Consider the following 19,012-nt stretch of genomic DNA (forward strand, 5'->3'; position numbering starts at 1 on the left):
TATACATAAGAATCACCACATGTATGTAATGTATTTATTTTAAAGTATATTGACTTTATTGAGCCTCCCAGACTCCTTGGTATTTCTAGCTGGTCACCCCCAACTCTTAACTTACAGTGCCCATCTTTTTATTATTTTCTGAGACAGGGTCTTGCTCTGTCACCCAGGCTGGGGTGCAGTGGCATGATCATGGCTCACTGCAACTTCAAACTCTTGGGCTCAAGTGATCCTCTCACCTTAGCCTCCTGAGTAGCTGGGACTTTTTAGTAGAGATGGGGTTTCTCCATGTTGGTCAGGTTGGTCTCGAACTCCCGACCTCAGATGATCTACCCGCCTCGGCCTCCCAAAGTGCTAGGATTACAGGTGAGAGCCATTGTGCCTGGCCAATTTTTTATTTTGTGAAGAAAAAAAAGACACGCTTCCCCACGCCCAGCTAAGTTTTTTTGTAGAGAGAGCTCTCACTCTGTTGCCCAGGCTGGTCTTTAAGGTATCTTCCCACCTTGACCTCCCAAAGTGTTGGGATTATAGATGTGAACCAGTGCCCAACCACAGTACCCCCTCTTGTACTTCTCATATATCCTTTTTTCAGCTTTCTGCCTGCTTCTGGGTAGTATAGAGAAAGGAAGGTCATTTAGGAGACGAGAAACTCCAAAAAGTGGGGAGACATACTTTTTTTTTTTGAGATGGAGTCTCACTCTGTTTCCTTTTTTTTTTTTTTTGAGACGGAGTCTCGCTCTGTCACCCAGGCTGGACTGCAGTGGCCGGATCTCAGCTCACTGCAAGCTCCGCCTCCCGGGTTCACGCCATTCTCCGGCCTCAGCCTCCCGAGTAGCTGGGACTACAGGCGCCCGCCACCTCGCCCGGCTAGTTTTTTGTATTTCTTAATAGAGACGGGGTTTCACCGTGTTAGCCAGGATGGTCTCGATCTCCTGACCTCGTGATCCGCCCGTCTCGGCCTCCCAAAGTGCTGGGATTACAGGCTTGAGCCACCGCGCCCGGCCTCACTCTGTTTCCTAGTCTGGAGTGCAGTGGTGTGATCTCAGCTTACTGCAACCTCCGCCTACCGGGTTCAAGTGATTCTTCTGCCTCAGCCTCCTGAATAGCTGGGACTACAGGTACATGCCACCATGCCCAGCTAATGTTTGTATTTTTAGTAGAGATGGGGTTTCACCATGTTGGCCAGGCTGGTCTCGATCTCCTGGCCTCAAGTGATCTGCCTGCCTCAGCCTCTCAAAATATTGGGATTATAGGCATGAACCGTCGTGCCTGGTTAGCTTGCTTTCTTTACATACATATTTTTATATATATATATATATTTTTTTTTTTTCTTTTCTTTTTTTTTTTTTGAGACAGAGTCTCACTCTGTCGCCCAGGCTGGAGTGCAGTGACGCGATCTCGGCTCACTGCAAGCTCTGCCTCCCGGGTTCACGCCATTCTCCTGGCTCAGCCTCCCGAGTTGCTGGGACTATAGGCGCCCGCCACCACACCCAGCTAATTTTTTGTATTTTTAGTAGAGACAGGATTTCACCATGTTAGCCAGGATGGTCTCGATCTCCTGGCCTCATGATCCACCGGCCTTGGCCTCCCATAGTGCTGGGATTACAGGCGTAAGCCACCGCGCCCGGCCTTTTTTTTTTTTTTTCTTTTTTTCTTTTTTTTCTTTTTTAGTGGAGATCGGGTTTCACCATGTTGTCAAGGCTCGTCTGGAACTTCTGTGCTGAAGTGATCCGCCTGCCTCGGCATCCTATAGTGATAGGATTACAGGCGTGAGCCACCAGGCCCGGCCTTTTTTTTAAGTCAGCCTTAGCCAAACTGCACATCCTAAGCTTCATACATAATTTCTGGGACCAAGAGTCTTGTGAACTTTCGGTGTGAGGCAAAATTACATTTTCAAAAACCAAAATGAAAACCTCATGCCCCTGCTCTAATACCTACTGAACTTCAGCACTAATTTGATAATTTTCTTTTTTTTCTCTAGGAATATAAGACTTACAAGGAGAACTTTCTGAAGCGCTTCCAGCTTACCAAGCTACCTCCATATCTAATCTTTTGTATCAAGAGATTCACTAAGAACAACTTCTTTGTTGAGAAGAATCCAACTATTGTCAATTTCCCTATTACGTAAGTAACACCCTGCTTCACTTCCTCTCACGGGGAGGGAACCTGGATTTCTTCTCTTATGTTTTTACCAGTATTAATTTTGGACTGTCTTAGTTGGGGATTACAATTAACAGAGCCTACCTACAGTAGATAACAGTTTTTATTGGAAGGATACACTTAACTTCAGGGACCACAAAAGATGGATGTTTACTAGGAGGCAATCCCTGTTTTATCTCCTCTCCTGTTGCTGGCCGGAAATTATAGTCCTCCTGCGTAGAGAAGAAGAAATGATGCAAGTAGGATAGGACAAGTAGAATTCTGCCTGGTTTGGAAGATGTCCTGAGTAGTGAGGGTCTGCCCATCTATTTGCTGGCCATCACACCTTTTTGCACACTGGAGTTGTACTAGATGCTTTTTTTTTTTTTTTGTGACGGAGTCTTGCTCTGTCGCCCAGGCTGGAGTGCAGTGGCCGGATCTCGGCTCACTGCAAGCTCCGCCTCCCGGGTTTACGCCATTCTCCTGCCTCAGCCTCCCGAGTAGCTGGGACTACAGGCGCTCGCCACCTCGCCCGGCTAGTTTTTTGTATTTTTAGTAGAGACGGGGTTTCACCGTATTAGCCAGGATGGTCTCGATCTCCTGACCTCGTGATCCGCCCGTCTCGGCCTTCCAAAGTGCTGGGATTACAGGCGTGAGCCACCGCGCCCGGCCCACTAGATGCTTTTAATTTGCTTCCTTCTAACTCAGAAAACTTCTGCAAAATCCTTTTGGGGGTAGACTGTTGGTTTTCAGTTCTCAAGAGACAAGGTTTTTCACACTTAAGAAGATGTTGGGCCGGTCATGGTGGCTCACACCTGTAATCCCAGCACGTTGGGAGGCCAAGGCAGATGGATCGCTTGAGCTCAGGAGTTCAAGACCAGCCTGGGCAACATGGCAAAACCCCGTCTCTACAAAAAAAATACAAAAAATTAGCCCGATGTGGTGGTGCACACCTGTAGTCCCAGCTACTTGAGGGGCTGAGGCAGGGGGATTGCTTGAACCTTGGAGATTGAGGCTACAGTGAGGTGAGATGGTGTCACTGCCCTGCAGCCTGGGTGATAGAGTGTGACTGTGCTCAAAAAAAAAAAAAGAAGGAAAGAAAGAAGTAGTGTCAGTTTTAAATTCTACGTAGCGTTTAAGAAGGTAGTATCTAAAATTAAGAGGCCCGAGTTTTAGGCTGCCTTAGTGGTGGGCCCTCAGACCTGTAGTTTGCATGTTTTCTGGATATGTTCTCTCAAAGATAAAATGAGCAGCTTGGAGTAGATGGGCCTGAGCCCTAGGGGTTTGTCCAGGTGTAACATCTTATTATAGTATTGCTAGGACTCTTAGAACCATGGAGGGTGAGGAGAGAGAACATTTGCAGTTGAGAATTACAGGGGAATTTTCTCTTTTCTCTTTTCCCCCACTTTTCTCCACTAACATCTTGTTTGTGAGACAGTAGAATTAAATAGGGAGACATGGAGGTTTGTTCTCTGCCTCCTTGATTAGGATGACAGAGCTGCTTTCTTTGAAAGTCTGTGCTTCAGGGTTTTATTTCAGCACTAGCCTCTTGTGAATTACCAGTCATCTGTCTGTTCCTGGTAGGTAGGGGCAGTCTTGATTCCAAGGGCAGCTCCAGAGGGAGGAAGACTGTGTATCAATGATACTTCCTGCTCAGTTGCCACAGAAATTTCCTTGTCCCATTGTTTTCTTTTATGGGCCTAGAGTAGGCCCAGTATAAAAGTTTGTCCTTCAGAAAGCTTACTTCAGAGAAGTTAAGAGAAAACTTGGTTCTTAACTAGGCAGTCTTTTAGAGAACATCAAATTGTGACTAATTTTGGAAACTTGCACTTTTAAATATTTTATGTGCTGTAATTACTTCGAGTAATACGATTCTGGATCATTTCATCGTCCATACTTCTTGAAAAGGATCCTTTTCATACCTGTCTTCTCCTGTGATTTATTCATAACACATCCTATTTTTGTCAGAGTTATCAGACTTACAGTGATTAGGCACCCTCTGCTTATTTGGAGACAGATTTTTGAGGGCAGGTTTAAAGTTTCACTTTCAGGTAATTAGCCATTCTCTTAACTGGTCTGTTGCTGTGGCTGGGAGATGAGTATAGTTTGCTCTTTTAGGCTGGGTGCAGTGGCTCACATCTGTAATGTCACCACTTTGGGAGGCCGAGGTGGGAGGTTTGCTTGAGCTCAAGAGTTTGAGACCAGCCTGGACAATATAGCAAGATCTCGTCTCTACTAAAAAAAAAAAAAATGAATAGTTTGCTCCTTTTCCTGTTTACTAAAACAAAATGATTAAACGTAGTATTTCTCTTTTGCCACATGGACAGTTTTGGTTCAGTCATGAAATCTTGAATATAAAGACTTCTCCGGGCTGGGCGGGTGGCTCACGCCTGTAATCCCAGCCCTTTGGGAGGCCGAGGTGGGTGGATCATGAAGTCAGGAGATCGAGACCATCCTGGCTAACACAGTGAAACCCCGTCTCTACTAAAAATACAAAAAGTAGCCGGGCGTGGTGGCGGGCACCTGTAGTCCCAGGTACTGGGGTGGCTGAGGCAGGAGAATGGCGAGAACCCAGGAGATGGCGCTTGCAGTGAGCTGAGATAGCACCATTGCACTCCAGCCTGGGTGACAGAGTGAGACTCTGTCTCAAAAAAAAAAAAAAAAAAAAAAAGACTTCTCTGATACTCATTTAGACAAGTCTAGTCAGCTTTTGTTCAAGCTGAAGAGAAAATGAGAAGTCAGCTTTTGGCAGCAGGAAGGCAGGTTGGCTATCTAGAGCATGGACTCAGGACTCATACCTCCATTTTTTTTTTGGAGATGGAGTCTCGCTCTGTTGCCCAGGCTGGAGTGCAGTGGCGTGATCTCGCTTCACTGCAACCTCTGCCTCCCGGGTTCAAGCAATTCTCCTGCCTCAGCCTCCTGAGTAGGTGGGACTACAGGTGCATGCCGCCGCACCCAGCTAATTTTTTTTTTTTGTACTTTAGTAGAGGCAGGGTTTCACCATGTTGCCCAGGCTGGTTTCGAACTCCTAAGCTCAGGCAGTCTGCCCGCCTTGGCCTCCCAAAGTGTTGGGATTACAGGCATGAGCCACCGCACCTGGCCTCTATTTTCTTAACGGTGAATGTTTATTGCCGTCTGACTGCATCATATATGGGACACTGTCAGTCTGTAGAAACAAATAGCTGTCACCAATACATAGGAAGCTACATATAATAATTACAACAAAGTTGTATGTTTGTTTATTACCACATGGTTTACATTTTAAACTCTGTAATTTGAAAAGTTAGTAGGTTCACAGTCTGACTTCAAAGGGAGATATATAACTGGACGTGACCACCATTAGCTGTTTCTTGTGAACTCTTCAGTAATAACATGGTTTTGTTTCATGTAATGAGTTGTAGCACATCAAACAACTTTTATGATGTAATATCTTTTTTATTTTACTTTGTATTAAGTTTTTATAAATATTTGTAGGTTCCAAAATGATATATTTTCCTAAAATTATGTGTTTAAAATAGTCTCTTAATAATCTTGTTAACTGTCTATATGTTTTCCTTTTTAACTGTTTGAAAGTTCTTCTTTTTGGGGGTTTTGTGAGACAGGGTCTCACTGTCGCCATGGCTGGAGTGCAATAGTGTGGTCCTGGGCTCACTTTAGCCGTAATCTCCTGGGCTCAAGTGATCCTCTCACCTCAGCCTCCTGAGTAGCTAGGACCACAGGCATGTACCACCATGTCTGGCTGATTTTTTTTTTTTGTAGGGGTCGCACTACATTGCCCAGGCTGGTCTTGAACTCCTGGGCTCAAGCAGTCCTCCTACCTTGACCTCTCAAAGTGTTGGGATTATAGGTATAAGCCACTTCCTGTCATTTATTTATTTATTTATTTTTTTAGTCATGTGGGAAGTTGTGTAACCCTGTCATTCATTTTGGCATATTTTGTGAATTCCAACACACCTGGACCTTCTTGACTCTGCAGGCCTACCCAGAGCCTTTGTGGTCTGTTTGTGTAGGACAGCTTCCTTAGCTGCACAGCCTTTGTCTGATTATTCCGGCTTTATTTTCACCATTAACAGCAATGTGGATCTCAGAGAATACTTGTCTGAAGAAGTACAAGCAGTACACAAGAATACCACCTATGACCTCATTGCCAACATCGTGCATGATGGCAAGCCCTCCGAGGGCTCCTACCGGATCCATGTGCTTCATCATGTGAGTGGCTGCTGACCCAGTCTCATGGCACAGAGTGGCAAAAACAGGTGTTTCTTTGGCATCTCAGAGGGCAGCTCCCTTCAGTTTGTCCTTGCTTGACCTTGGCTTTGGGATTTTGCAAGTAATAGTGCTGTCAGTAGTTAGTTTAAGGCAGTGGTTCTCAATTTTGGCTACACATTGGACTCACCTTGGGAGCTTTTCTTTTTTTTTTTTTTTTTTTTTGAGACAGTCTCGCTCTGTAGCCCAGGCTAGAGTGCAGTGGTGTGATATTGGCTCACTGCAACCTCCGCCTCCTGGGTTCAAGCAATTCTCTGCCGTAGCCTCCCAAATAGCTGGGATTATGGGATTACAGGTGCCCGTCACCATGCCCGGCTAATTTTTGTATTTTTAGTGGAGATGGGGTTTCACCATCTTGGCCAGGCTGGTCTTGAACTCCTGACCTTGTGATCCACCTGCCTTTGCTAATTAATACCAAAAAATTAGCCGGGTGCAGTGGCGGGTGCCTGTAGTCCCAGCTACTGGGGAGGCTGAGGCAGGAGAATGGCATGAACCCGGGAGGCGGAGCTTGCAGTGAGCCGAGATCACGCCACTGGACTCCAGCCTGGATGACAGAGCAAGACTCCATCTCAAAAAAAAGAAATCAACTTGTTAGAAATGCAGACTCTCAGGCCCCTCAAACCTACTAAATCAGAACCTGGATTTTAACATGACCCTCTGATTTGTAAGAAATTAAAGTTTGTGGCTGGGCGCGGTGGCTCACACCTGTAATCCCAGCACTTTTGGAGGCCGAGGCGAGCAGATCACGAGGTCAGGAGATCGAGACCATCCTGGCTAACATGGTGAAACCGCGTCTCTACTGAAAATACAAAAAATCAGCCGGACGTGGTGGCGGGTGCCTGTAGTCCCAGCTACTCGGGAGGCTGAGGCAGGAGAATGGCATGAGCCCAGGAGGCGGAGCTTGCAGTGAACCGAGCTTGTGCCACTGCACTCCAGCCGGGGTGACAGAACGAGACTCCGTCTCAAAAAAAAAAAAAAAAAAAGAAAAAGAAATTAAAGTTCGCGAAGCACTGGTTTAGGGGCTCCCTTTCATCTTAAAAATTTTGTGAATTTATTTCAAGCTGAAAACAGATAAAACATGTACTTGATATATTTGATATCACATAGATTATTAGCATAAATTGTTCTCATTTGATTAGTCTCTTCTGGAACTGTGGGTTTAATCTTAACTAGCTTCTATTTATCAAGTGCTTTACTGTGATTAGGCAGTACGCCAGTTACTGAATGTACATTAATCTCATTTTTTTTCATTAAAACACAATTCCAAGACAGGTGTCAGTATCATCTTTTTTACAGAGGAGGAGACCTAGGCTCCGAGTTTCAGTAATTGACCTCAAGTCAGTAGAATTAGGATTTGAACCCAAGTACTCTGCTTCAAAGCTCATGTCTTAACTCGTCCTTGAAGCAGGAATGGGAACTTGCTTATGTGATCCTGAGCTTTCCTTGTTTCCTATTTTCTCAACTATTGTAATATCCAGAGGATCTGGAATATCTATATTCTACAATAGTGGTTTTTGGCATGTCTTAGAACTTTGGTTGGATAAGGCAGGGTGGGCGGCCAGAGGTGCTTCTGCCTTAATCTAGAAACCTTTTTCCCTTGTTCGTGGAAGCATGAAGTGAGATATGTTTTGCTGTATTTGCAGCACTGGTTTCTTAGGCCAAAGGAATCAGGTTAGTGTGATAGACAGTGTCCACCAAGGACACCTTTTCTTGATGACCTGTTGCTTTTTTTTTTTTTTTTTTTTTTTTTAAAGACAGGGTCTCCGTCTGTCACTCAGGCTGGAGTGCAGTGTCATGATCTTGGCTCACTGCAACCTCCACCTCCTGGGTTCAAGTGATTCTCCTACCTCAGCCTCCCAAGTAGCTGGGACCTACAGGCGCCCCTGCCACCACGCCTGGCTAATTTTTGTATTTTTGGTAGAGATGGAGTTTTACTATGTTGGCCAGGCTGGTCTCAAACTCCTGACCTGAAGTGATCTGCCCGCCTCGGCCTCCCAAAATGCTGGGATTACAGGCGTGAGCCCCCTGCACCCAGCCAGGAATGTCCATATTTAGATTCTCTCAGTGGTTGACACTGTGTACCTCATAAGTGAGAATGTCTAGCCTGTCATTTCTGAGCAGGAAGGAGACATAGGTGATGATTAGAGGGCTTCCTCTTTTCTCCACCTTAGTGTCCACTAAATTCCTTTTAAAAAGATGTACAGAAGTGTTTCAGACTCCATTGTACTTTAAGGGGCCAGGCACAGTGGCTTTTTTTTTTTTTTTTTTTTTGAGACTGAGTCTGGCTCTGTTGCCCAGGCTGGAGTGCGGTGGCCGGATCTCAGCTCACTGCAAGCTCCGCCTCCCGGGTTCACGCCATTCTCCTGCCTCAGCCTCCCGAGTAGCTGGGACCACAGGCGCCCACCACTTCGCCCGGCTAGTTTTTTGTATTTTTTAGTAGAGACGGGGTTTCACCTTGTTAGCCAGGATGGTCTCGATCTCCTGACCTCGTGATCCGCCCGTCTCGGCCTCCCAAAGTGCTGGGATTACAGGCTTGAGCCACCGCGCCCGGCCACAGTGGCTTTTACCCATAATCCTAGCACTTTAGGAGGCTGAGGTGGGAGGATCTTTTGAGACCAGGAGCTAGCCTGGGCAACACAGTGGAACCCCATCTCTATTTAAAAAAAAAAAAATTAGCCAGTTGTAGTGGCACACACCTGTAGTCCCAGCTACCTGGGAGGCTGAGGCGGGAGGATTGCTTGAGTCCAGAGGGTCGAGGCTGCAGTGAGCTGTGGTTACACCACTGCACTCCAGCCTGAATGACAGTGAGACCCTGTCTCAAAAAAACAAACCAAATAGCAAACAAACAAACAAAAAAAACTGTACTTTAAAAAATTGAGTTTGCCATGATTGACACATCAAAAGTCCTGTTAATTGAATCAGGCCCACAGAAGTCATGTATCCTCTTTTTTTTTTTTTTTTTTTGAGACACAGTCTCGCTCTGTTACCCAGGCTGGAGTACAGTGGTGCAATCTCGGCTCACTGCAAGCTCCGCCTCCCAGGTTCACGCCATTCTCCTGCCTCAGCCTCTTGAGTAGCTGGGACTACAGGCGCCCGCCACCACGTCCAGCTGATTTTTTGTATTTTAAGTAGAGATGGGGTTTCATCGTGTTAGCCAGGATGGTCTTGATCTCCTGCCCTCGTGATCCGCCTGCATCCAAAAGTGCTGAGATTACAGGCGTGAGCCACCACACCTGGCCCATGTACTCTCTTCTTTATGATTCTTGCTGGATGATGTCTAGTGGCTATTACTCTAATTTTTCTAACCTTGGCTATGATCATTTCCTTCTACACCCTTTTGGTTTTAGAGAGCAGACTAACCCAGCTCTTCATACTTTCTGCAGGGGACAGGCAAATGGTATGAATTACAAGACCTCCAGGTGACTGACATCCTTCCCCAGATGATCACACTGTCAGAGGCTTACATTCAGGTGGGTTGGCCACAGGCTTAGTGAGCCACAAATAGGTGGGGTATGGGGCCAGTGAGAGGAGTGGGCCAAGGCAGGAAGAGGGATAGAGTTAGGACCTTGGTTGGAGGGCCAGGTACCTGTTGGGAAGTACTTAGGAGTGAGTTGGGGCCAGAATATATGGCCCTGAAAGTCAAGCAGAGATTTTCAGAAAATAGTTATAAGAAAATGTATGAGTGAGCAAAGAAAGTTGTGATTATGGCTAGATTAGTTTTGCAGAAGTGTGCAGTCTAGTTTCTTTTTTTTTTGGAGAGAGTCTGGCTCTGTCGCCCAGGCTGGAGTGCAGTGGCGCGATCTCGGCTCACTGCAAGCTCCGCCTCCCGGGTTCATGCCATTCTCCTGCCTCAGCCTCCCGAGTAGCTGGGACTACGGGCACCCGCCACCATGCCCGGCTAATTTTTTGTATTTTTAGTAGAGACGGGGTTTCACTGTATTAGCCAGGATGGTCTTGATCTCCTGACCTCGTGATCCGCCCGCCTCCGCCTCCCAAAGTGCTGGGATTACAGGCGTGAGCCACCTCGCCCGGCCATGCAGTCTAGTTTCAAGGAGGAAGGGAGGCTGGCTAGAAGTCGACCGTGAAGTACTCCCCAAGAGCCCCAGGCAGAGCTCTCTTTGTGACCCCACAGCACTTTCTACTTGCCTTTTGTTTTAGTGCCGACCATATTGCTTTGCCTGTCTGTCCTCCATTGGATTGACCCATGGAGCACAGAGCATCTCTGTCTTCTCTTTATGTAACTGCCCTAGTACCTGACAAAAGAAGGAAGATTGAGACAAAAGCCATAGCTTTGTAAGAAGAAAGTGATACCTCTCCTAGAGATAACTGTTTCTTCCCTTCAGTGACTGTAGCCACTGTAGCAGATTTCCAGATGGAGTATAGCAGGTTTGTAAATGGCATGACGAGTTATCCATGGCCTGGCACAGAATAGGTATTTGACAAGTATCTGTTGACTGAATGCCTCCTAGACTTCAGTTTGTGTTTTCATTTCTTACAGATTTGGAAGAGGCGAGATAATGATGAAACCAACCAGCAGGGGGCTTGAAGGAGGCGTCTAGGGCTTTGCTTCCGAGGGCTGTGGCTGATGATGGTAAATAAGAACACAGAAGCTGTAGCTATTCAGCTACAGGCTGACTGGGGGCCTCCCTGGGCCAGCCCAGCTTGTATGGATTCTGGCTACACCAGAGCACCAGGAGCCCACTTGCCTGGGATGGCCCCACACTGTCACCCAGCTGTTCTTTGATCATTTTTTTCTAGATTGATGCTCCTTTCTCCCATGCATCGAGCTCCCTTCTAGCTTCAGCAGGGCAGAACCCTTCTCCAGATGTGTGTAACTTATGTCTGAGTATCTGGGAGTAGCTGAAGAACAGATAATTTCTTCCAAACATCAAGCCTTGGGATTCTTGGAGCAAGCAGAAAGCCAGTAACCTCACTCTTGTCTGTTAGAGGTGGAGGATTTTCCTATGGTTCCCCTCATTTCCTGATGTGTATTTTTAGATGGATTAAATATTCTCCTGTTTTTAAACTAACCTCTTGTTTTATATCTTTTCCTTTGGTGGTTAGCTGAGGAAAATATTTTCCTTTTTAATCTTCACAAACTACCCTACAGTCTGACATCTGGCAGACACCACACTTGCCCTTTCCTGTCAGCTTGTGGGTGGTGTGTCAGTTAGGATGCATTTGTTTCTAAGTAAAAAAATGCTTGAGTCAGGGGGATACATTATTATTGTGCTTAACTAGAAGGCCAGAGGTGAGCAGTCTCCGGCTGCAGTGCAGGAATGAGTAAGGGAAGAGGAAAGAAAGGAAATAGGAAGTTCTTCTCACTACAGTGCAATTCTGAGAAGGTCTCAACCAGGCCAGTGTGGAGCCCCAGGGCAAAGATTCCCTGTCAGACAATTCATCAGCTCTGTAGTGGGCTCTAGCAGCTTAGAAGAAGGGTGACCTTGGCATGAGCACTGTGGCAGGTCCAAAGATGTGGGAAGCAGCTGGAGGCAGCCAGTCAGCCTCAGCAAGTTCTCTTGAAGGGAGACAGGAGCCGTGCACTCCTGTGGTGCCACCCTTTACCTGGACACAACCCTGTCCTCACTTTCCTCTACCTCTCTGGAAGCTCCAGTATTTCCTTTGCAAGCTTATCTCTTTTATCCAGCTATTACATGTTGAGATTTCTCAAGATTCAGTCCTAGCATCAGTCTTCTTGCTGTTTACTTTTTCCCTAGGCTATTTTGGCTATGCCTAGGGCTTCACTTACCTTTTTTATGGAAATGACTCATAAACACATCTTAATCCCAGATCTCTCTAAACTCTTGAACTTCACTCTGTTGCCCAGGCTGGAGTGCAGTGGCACTCAGCTCACTGCAACCTCCACCTCCCAGGTTCAAGTGATTTCCGGCTAATTTTTGTATTTTTATTTTTATTTTATTTTATTTTTGAGATGGAGTCTTGCTCCTTCTCCCAGGCTAGAGTGCAGTGGCGCGATCTCAGCTCACTGCAACCTCTGCCTCCTGGGTTCAAGTGTTTCTCCTGCCTCAGCTTCCTGAGTAGCTGGGATCACAGGCGCCCACCACCGTGCCCAGCTAATTTTTGTATTTTTAGTAGAGACGGGGTTTCATCATGTTGGCCAGGCTGGTCTCGAACTCCTGACCTCGTGATCCACCCCTGTCAGCCTCCCAAAGTGCTGGGATTACAGATGTGAGCTACCACGTCCAGCCAATTTTTAAAAAATTTTTAGTAGAGATGGGGTTTCACCATGTTGGCCAGACTGGTCTCGAACTCCTGACCTCAAGTGATTTGCCTGCCTCAGCCTCCCAGAGTGTTGGGATTACAGGCATGAGTTATGGTGCCCAGCCCTATTTTGGGGTGTTTTAAAGTAAACTCAAACTTAACATTGTTCAGAACTGAGCTTGCAAGGTGTGGCTTCTGCCTGTAATCCTAGCACTTTGGGAGGCTGAGGTGGAAGAATTGTTTGTGACCAGGAGTTCAAGACTAGCCTGGCCAACATAGCGATACCCCATCTCTAACAACAACAGAAGTTAGCTGGGCATGGTGGTGTGTGTCTGTAGTTCCACCTACTTGGGAGGCTGAGGCAGGAAGATCCTTTGAGCGCAAGATTTGAGGCTGCAGTGAACCGTGGTTGCACCACTGCACTCCAGCCTGGGCAACAGAGCAAGACCTTGTCATTACAAAAAAGAAAAAAGTTAAGCTTGTGAGTTTCTCCCCCTTTTTTTTTTTTTTTTTTGAGACGGAGTCTCGTGCTGTCGCCCAGGCTGGAGTGCAGTGGCCGGATCTCAGCTCACTGCAAGCTCCGCCTCCCGGCTTCACGCCATTCTCCGGCCTCAGCCTCCCGAGTAGCTGGGACTACAGGCGCTGCCACCTCGCCCGGCTATTTTTTGTATTTCTTAGTAGAGACGGGGTTTCACCGTGTTAGCCAGGATGGTCTCGATCTCCTGACCTCGTGATCCGCCCATCTCGGCCTCCCAAAGTGCTGGGATTACAGGCTTGAGCCACCGCGCCCGGCCTAGAAATTCATGTATTATAATCAGGGAAAGTTTAATTTCAGTAATTATTAACTACAACAGGGGTTTGTAGTTGACAGGGGATTAGTTAGTAACAAGTAAAGAATGTAGAAATAATAGATACAAAGAGCTGCCACTACCTCTGGGGCTGACAGTGTCCAAAGCTGAGATCCAGACCTTGCTAAAAGTATGCTCTTTGAGCCTCATTAAAAATCTGCTTTGTAGTGTGCTTGGGAAAGCCATTCACAGGTGTCTCCCTGGAGGCCTCTGCTACAAAACTGTCCAGGGAGGAGAGAGTGCCAGCTGAAGCTACTGGGTGCCCGTGCTGTCCAAATGTATATGTTGTCTCCAAAAGCCAAGAAAAACCTATCAAACATTGTGCGTGTGTGTGTGAGGTGGTATGAGGTACAGCCACCTGTCTTACTTCGGAGAGAATATATTGACATAACTCTATACTGTTGACTTCCCAGAAATGTCCCTGAGGTGGCAGGCCCCTGAATTGTTTTTGGGTTTAACTCCCAACTTCTTATTTATGTCTTACTAAGGCATTTAAAGCGCTTGGTACTTTCTGCTCATTGGATCCAACAGCGTAGTGTCATCACTGTAGTGGACTAGTGTGATATTTTGTGGATTGCCAAGATGATCAAGATCTCTGTGAACTGTATTATGCTAGAGAGCAGAACTGACATAGTCCTGAGGTAACACTGGGAAGGTATACTGTTGGCCCTGCCAGATAAAAGCAAACGACTTCTGGTGATCCTTATAAATTGATATGGAGAAATACCAATTTGATTCTAATTTAGTAGCTACATACCAAGTGCCAAGAGCTGTTCTTTATCAATAAAGATGCTACATCTGGCCCCGGGCGTGGTAGCTTACAGATGTAATCCTAGCAGCTTGGGAAGCCAAGGCAGGAGGATTGCTTGAACCCAGGAGTTCAAGACCAGCCTGGGCAACAAAGTGAGACCCCATCCCTACAAAAAAAATTAGCCGGGCATGGTGGCATGCACCTGTGGTCTGAGCTACGTGGGAGACAGGAGGATCACTTGAGTCAAGGCTGCAGTGAGCTGTGTTTGAGCTCTGGGTGACAGAGCAAGGCACTATCTCAAAAAAAGAAAAAAAAAAAAAAAAGGATACATCTGGGACAGGAGCTTCGGTTGGAGTCACTCTGATTAAGTTTACGATAGTCCACAGTCATTCTCCAAGATCCATCAGACTTCTGCACAGGCCCTTTGCCACTCTTATTTTAGTCTAAGCTATTGCCAGTTTCTGTTTGCAGTGGTCTCAATAGGTCTCTCTACATTTTTTTGCCTCCTACCCCCAGTTTATCCATGCTTTAGTCAGAGTAATCTTTTAAAACACAAACCTGAGTCATTTCTCCCCCATACTCTGATCTCATGCTTAAAGACACTTCATTGGCTCTTAGGATAGCAAGTGAAATCCTCAGCTGCTAGCCTAATTTATCAGGAAGTTTCTACCTTTTTTTTTTTTTTTTTTTTTTTGAGACAGGGTGTGGCACTGTCGCCCAGGCTGGAGTGTAGTGGCATGATCTTGGCTCACTGCAACCTCCGCCTCCTGGGCTCAAGCCATCCTCCCACCTCAGCCTCCTGAGTAGCTGGGCCCACAGGCTTGCACTACTACACTACACTGGGCTAGTTGTTTTGATTTTTTTGTAGAGATGGTATTTCACCATGTTCCCCAGGCTGGCCTCAAACTTGTGAGCTCAAGTGGTCTGCCTGCCTTGGCCTCCTGAAGTATTGGGATTATAGGCGTGAGCCACCGCGCCCGGCTCCCTGCTTGTTCTTGACCCCAGGCTCACTGAGCTTCATTCTATTGCTCAGATGTGCCACATGACATGAGGCCTCTATACCATCTGCTTCCTCTGTGAGGGATGCTCCTTCTTTCCCTTTTAATTCTTTCTCCTCCATGACCTCTCATACCCTTAATACCCTGTATATCTCTAATTGATGACCCTTATTGCACCTGAAAAATTTGTTTTTTCTGTGATTCTTTGATTAAGGCCTGTTTTTCCAACTAAACTCTCAAGTTACAAAGGATAGATAGAAACTTTTGTGCCCAGCCCTAGGGAAATGCTTGGCACTTGGAAGTCAATCACCCATATTTTATTTATTTATTTATTTTTTGAGATGGAGTTTTGCTCTTGTTACCCAGGCTGGAGTGCAATGGCACAATCTCGATTCACCACAACCCCCGCCTCCTGGGTTCAAGCAATTCTCCTGCCTCAGTTTCCCAGGTAGCTGGATTACAGGCATGCGCCACCATGCCTGGCTAATTTTGTGTTTTTAGTAGAGATGGGGTTTCTCCATGTTGGTCAGGCTGGTCTTGAACTCTCAACCTCAAGTGATCTGCCTGCCTCGGTCTCCCAAAGTGCTGGGATTATAGGCATGGGCCACCATGCCTGGCCAATCACCCATATTTTTTGAGTAAATGCTTTAGTACTTAGCCTGTGTTCTCTTTGTTGTCCTTTTGCACAAATGATTTTGTCTCTTTCTACCCTTTCAAGATGGTGAAAATAGGTATTGTCACTTAAAAGTTTAGGGACTATTTCTTGGGAATATTTCTGGGGACGGTCATATCCTGTGTGATCTTGAGGTCCTTTGTGGGTGACACATGGCTTGCTTCCACCACTGCTGTCTGGGCTGGGGGCCTGGCCTGCATGTCTTCAAAGCTGGTCCCAGCATGCCCTTCCTCTTTTGGAGACCTCAAGGTCTGACCAGAGTTTGAACGACACATGGGGAAGAAGTTAAATTCAATTCATGTTTTCTTAGCGTGACCCCACAGCCAGAAGTCACAGAGGAAAAGATAGATATGGAAAAAATACCCCAGATATATGATAGAGAAAAATTTGCAATGTATAGGACAGTAAATAAATGAATATACCTAGTTTATTTTTACTGGTAAAACAATAAAAAGAAACCTAAACAGAAAAGTGGGCAAAAAACCTAAGTAGGCATTTCACAAAAGATGAAATACAAATAGCCAGTAAGCATGTGACGAGGTGTTTATTTGGTAACTAAAGAAATGCAAATTAGAACAACCATGAGACATCATTTAAAAATATTTTGGATTAGTGGGAAAAAAAAAAGGAACAAAACCAAGCCAAAACAAAACAAAACAAATATTTTGGATAGGTCAGGTGCAGTGGCTCACACCTGTAATCCCAGCACTTTTGGAGGCCAAGGCTGGTGGATCATCTGAGGTCAAGAGTTCAAGACCAGCCTGGACAACATGGTGAAACCCCGTCTCTACTAAAAATGCAAAAATTAACCAGGCATGGTAGCACACCCCTGTAATCCCAGCTACTCTGGAGGCTGAGGTGAGAGAATTGCTTGAACCTGGGAGGTGGAGGCTGCAGCGAGCTGAGATCGTGCCAATGCACTCCAGCCTGGGCGACAGTGACACTTCCTCTCAAAAAAAAAAAAAAAAAAAAAAAAATATATATATATATAAAATATATATATATATTTATAATATGTATATATATATAAAAATACATATTTATATATATATATTTTGGGATTAGCAAAGTTTGAAAGATTAATTCCCCAGTTTGGTGAGAGTGGAAAGAGGCACTTGTTTTCTGTTGGGATAGAAATTGGTATGGCTGGCACAGAAGCCCAGATTGATAATCCAGCCTCTGTTAAAAGTAAAGGTGTCAGAGTGGGTGCGGTGGCTCACGTCTGTAATCCTAGCACTTTGGGAGTCCGAGACGGGCAGATCACGAGGTCAGGAGATCGAGACCATCCTGGGTAACATGGTGAAACCCCGTCTCTACTGAAAATACAAAAAATTAGCCGGGCGTGGTGGCGGGCACCTGTAGTCCCAGCTACTCGGGAGGCTGAGGTAGGAGAATGGCATGAACCCGGGAGGTGGAGCTTGCAGTGAGCCAAGATTGCGCCATTGTACTCCAGCCTGGGCGATGGAGTGAGACTCCATCTCAAAAAAAAAAAAAGTAAAGGTGTCCCCCCCAAATTTCACGTCTTGGAATTGATTCTAAGAAGACAGTCAGACAAAGATGTAAGTGCAAGCATTTTTATTCTTCGCAAATCATTGATAACAGTTGCTTAAAAAAACAAAGGGCCAGCCATGGTATGTGAAGCCTGCAGTCCCAGCACTTAGGGAGGCAGAGGCAGGAGGATTGCTTGAACCCCAGAGTGATTGCACCACTGCACTCTAGCCTGGGAGACAGAGCTGTCATGTGGCAATTAGCAATAATAATAGATACTTATATTTATTGACCTGAAAAGGTTATTGTTAAATGGATAGTGCAGGTTACAAAGCAGCATGTGTAGGATGTTTCCAGTTTTGTAGATCTGCTGTATCTTTTTGTATATGTGCGCAGAAAGCTTTGGAATTATAGATAACGTGTTAATAATGATTATGTTGAGGATTTAAAATTTCAGTTATTCATTATGGGGACATAATGTAATAGTCTTTATTTCTCTGTAGCTGAACTCATTTTGGCTCATGAGCCCTCAAAACATATTCTTTCCATTTCGGAATAACTCGTTCCCTTCTTAATACTCAGCCTCTCTTGGCTGACTCACCACTGAATCCTCCTTCCCCTTTCCCTGAGAATGATTTACAGATTGCCCTGTGGTGAGAGGAGGCATTGGGGACTAAGCATTCCCTGGCCGTCCAGGTTTCTCTGGAGTGTCTCTCGTCTTGCCTGATCATCATCATCTTGTGCCATCATTGCTATACATCTGATTTCTGCTCATCTCAAGATCCACTAAATCTGTCACAGATTCATCCCCAGCCATGGGCTCTTACGGGTGCACCATCTTGTCTAGAGCCAATTCTGACTGCCTGTAGGTCTGTAGGTTGAGGTTGCTCTTCTGCAGCCACATCATGTTGGGGACACTCTCTGTGAGGCAGACCTCAGGCCAGCTGCCTAGCTTCATCCCTCAGGCTAGCGTCCTCACCCTTTCTGATGTCCTGTGAGAGGCAGGCTTCTCTTAGAAGCCCACACCCTGGAAAGTGAAGAATAAGTCCCCTCCTCTTGGGCTACTCCTGGGCTACTCCCCTCCTGGGACTTCTCTTCCCCTGCCTTCCTAAGGGCAGGGGTGCAGCATGTTGGACACTTCTCAGGGACCCTAGGAGTCTCAAGTGTAGCCACTTCCTGTCAATTCTGTCCTCCTACCAGCCGGTCAACTCTTTTTAAAAATTATTTATTTGTTTTTGAAATAGGATCTCTCTGTGTCGCCCAGGGTGGAGTGCAGTGGCATCATCACGGCTCACTGCAGCCTCGACCTCCTGGATTCAAGCAATCCTCCCACCTCAGCCTCCTGAATAGCTGGGACCACAGACACATGCGATCACGCCCAGCTAATTTTTGTATCTTTTATTTTTTTTCTTCCTTTATACAGAGTTTTACTCTTGTTTCCCAGGCTGGAGTGCAGTGGTGCAATCCCCAGTCACTGCAACCTCTGCCTCCCGGGTTCAAGCAATTCTCCTGTCTCAGCCTCCTGAGTAGCTGGGATTACAGGTGTGCGCCACCATATCCAGCTAATTTTGTATTTTTTTTAGTAGACATGTGGTTTCACCATGTTGGTCAGGCTGGACTCGAACTCCTG

At 46.1% G+C, this 19,012-nt stretch overlaps 1 protein-coding gene across 4 annotated transcripts in view; it reads left to right on the forward strand.

The window, feature by feature from the left end:
• USP39 (ubiquitin specific peptidase 39) overlaps positions 1–19,012 on the forward strand; it is a 57,917-nt gene that overhangs the window by 37,158 nt on the left and 1,747 nt on the right. For 3 of the 4 annotated variants that reach the window (XM_009184566.2, XM_003908909.4, XM_031655313.1), the window contains 4 exons: positions 1,979–2,121; positions 6,210–6,345; positions 9,786–9,872; positions 10,901–11,432. In XM_009184566.2, the coding sequence (XP_009182830.1) occupies positions 1,979–2,121; positions 6,210–6,345; positions 9,786–9,872; positions 10,901–10,948 (414 nt within the window). In that variant the 3' untranslated portion in view covers positions 10,949–11,432. Of the gene's footprint in view, positions 1–1,978; positions 2,122–6,209; positions 6,346–9,785; positions 9,873–10,900; positions 11,433–19,012 lie in introns of those variants that run through there. The other variant, XM_017947702.3, reaches the window with a different exon arrangement.

Source organism: Papio anubis, chromosome 14 (assembly GCF_008728515.1).
Source record: "Papio anubis isolate 15944 chromosome 14, Panubis1.0, whole genome shotgun sequence".
In the NCBI taxonomy this organism is placed as follows: domain Eukaryota; kingdom Metazoa; phylum Chordata; class Mammalia; order Primates; family Cercopithecidae; genus Papio; species Papio anubis.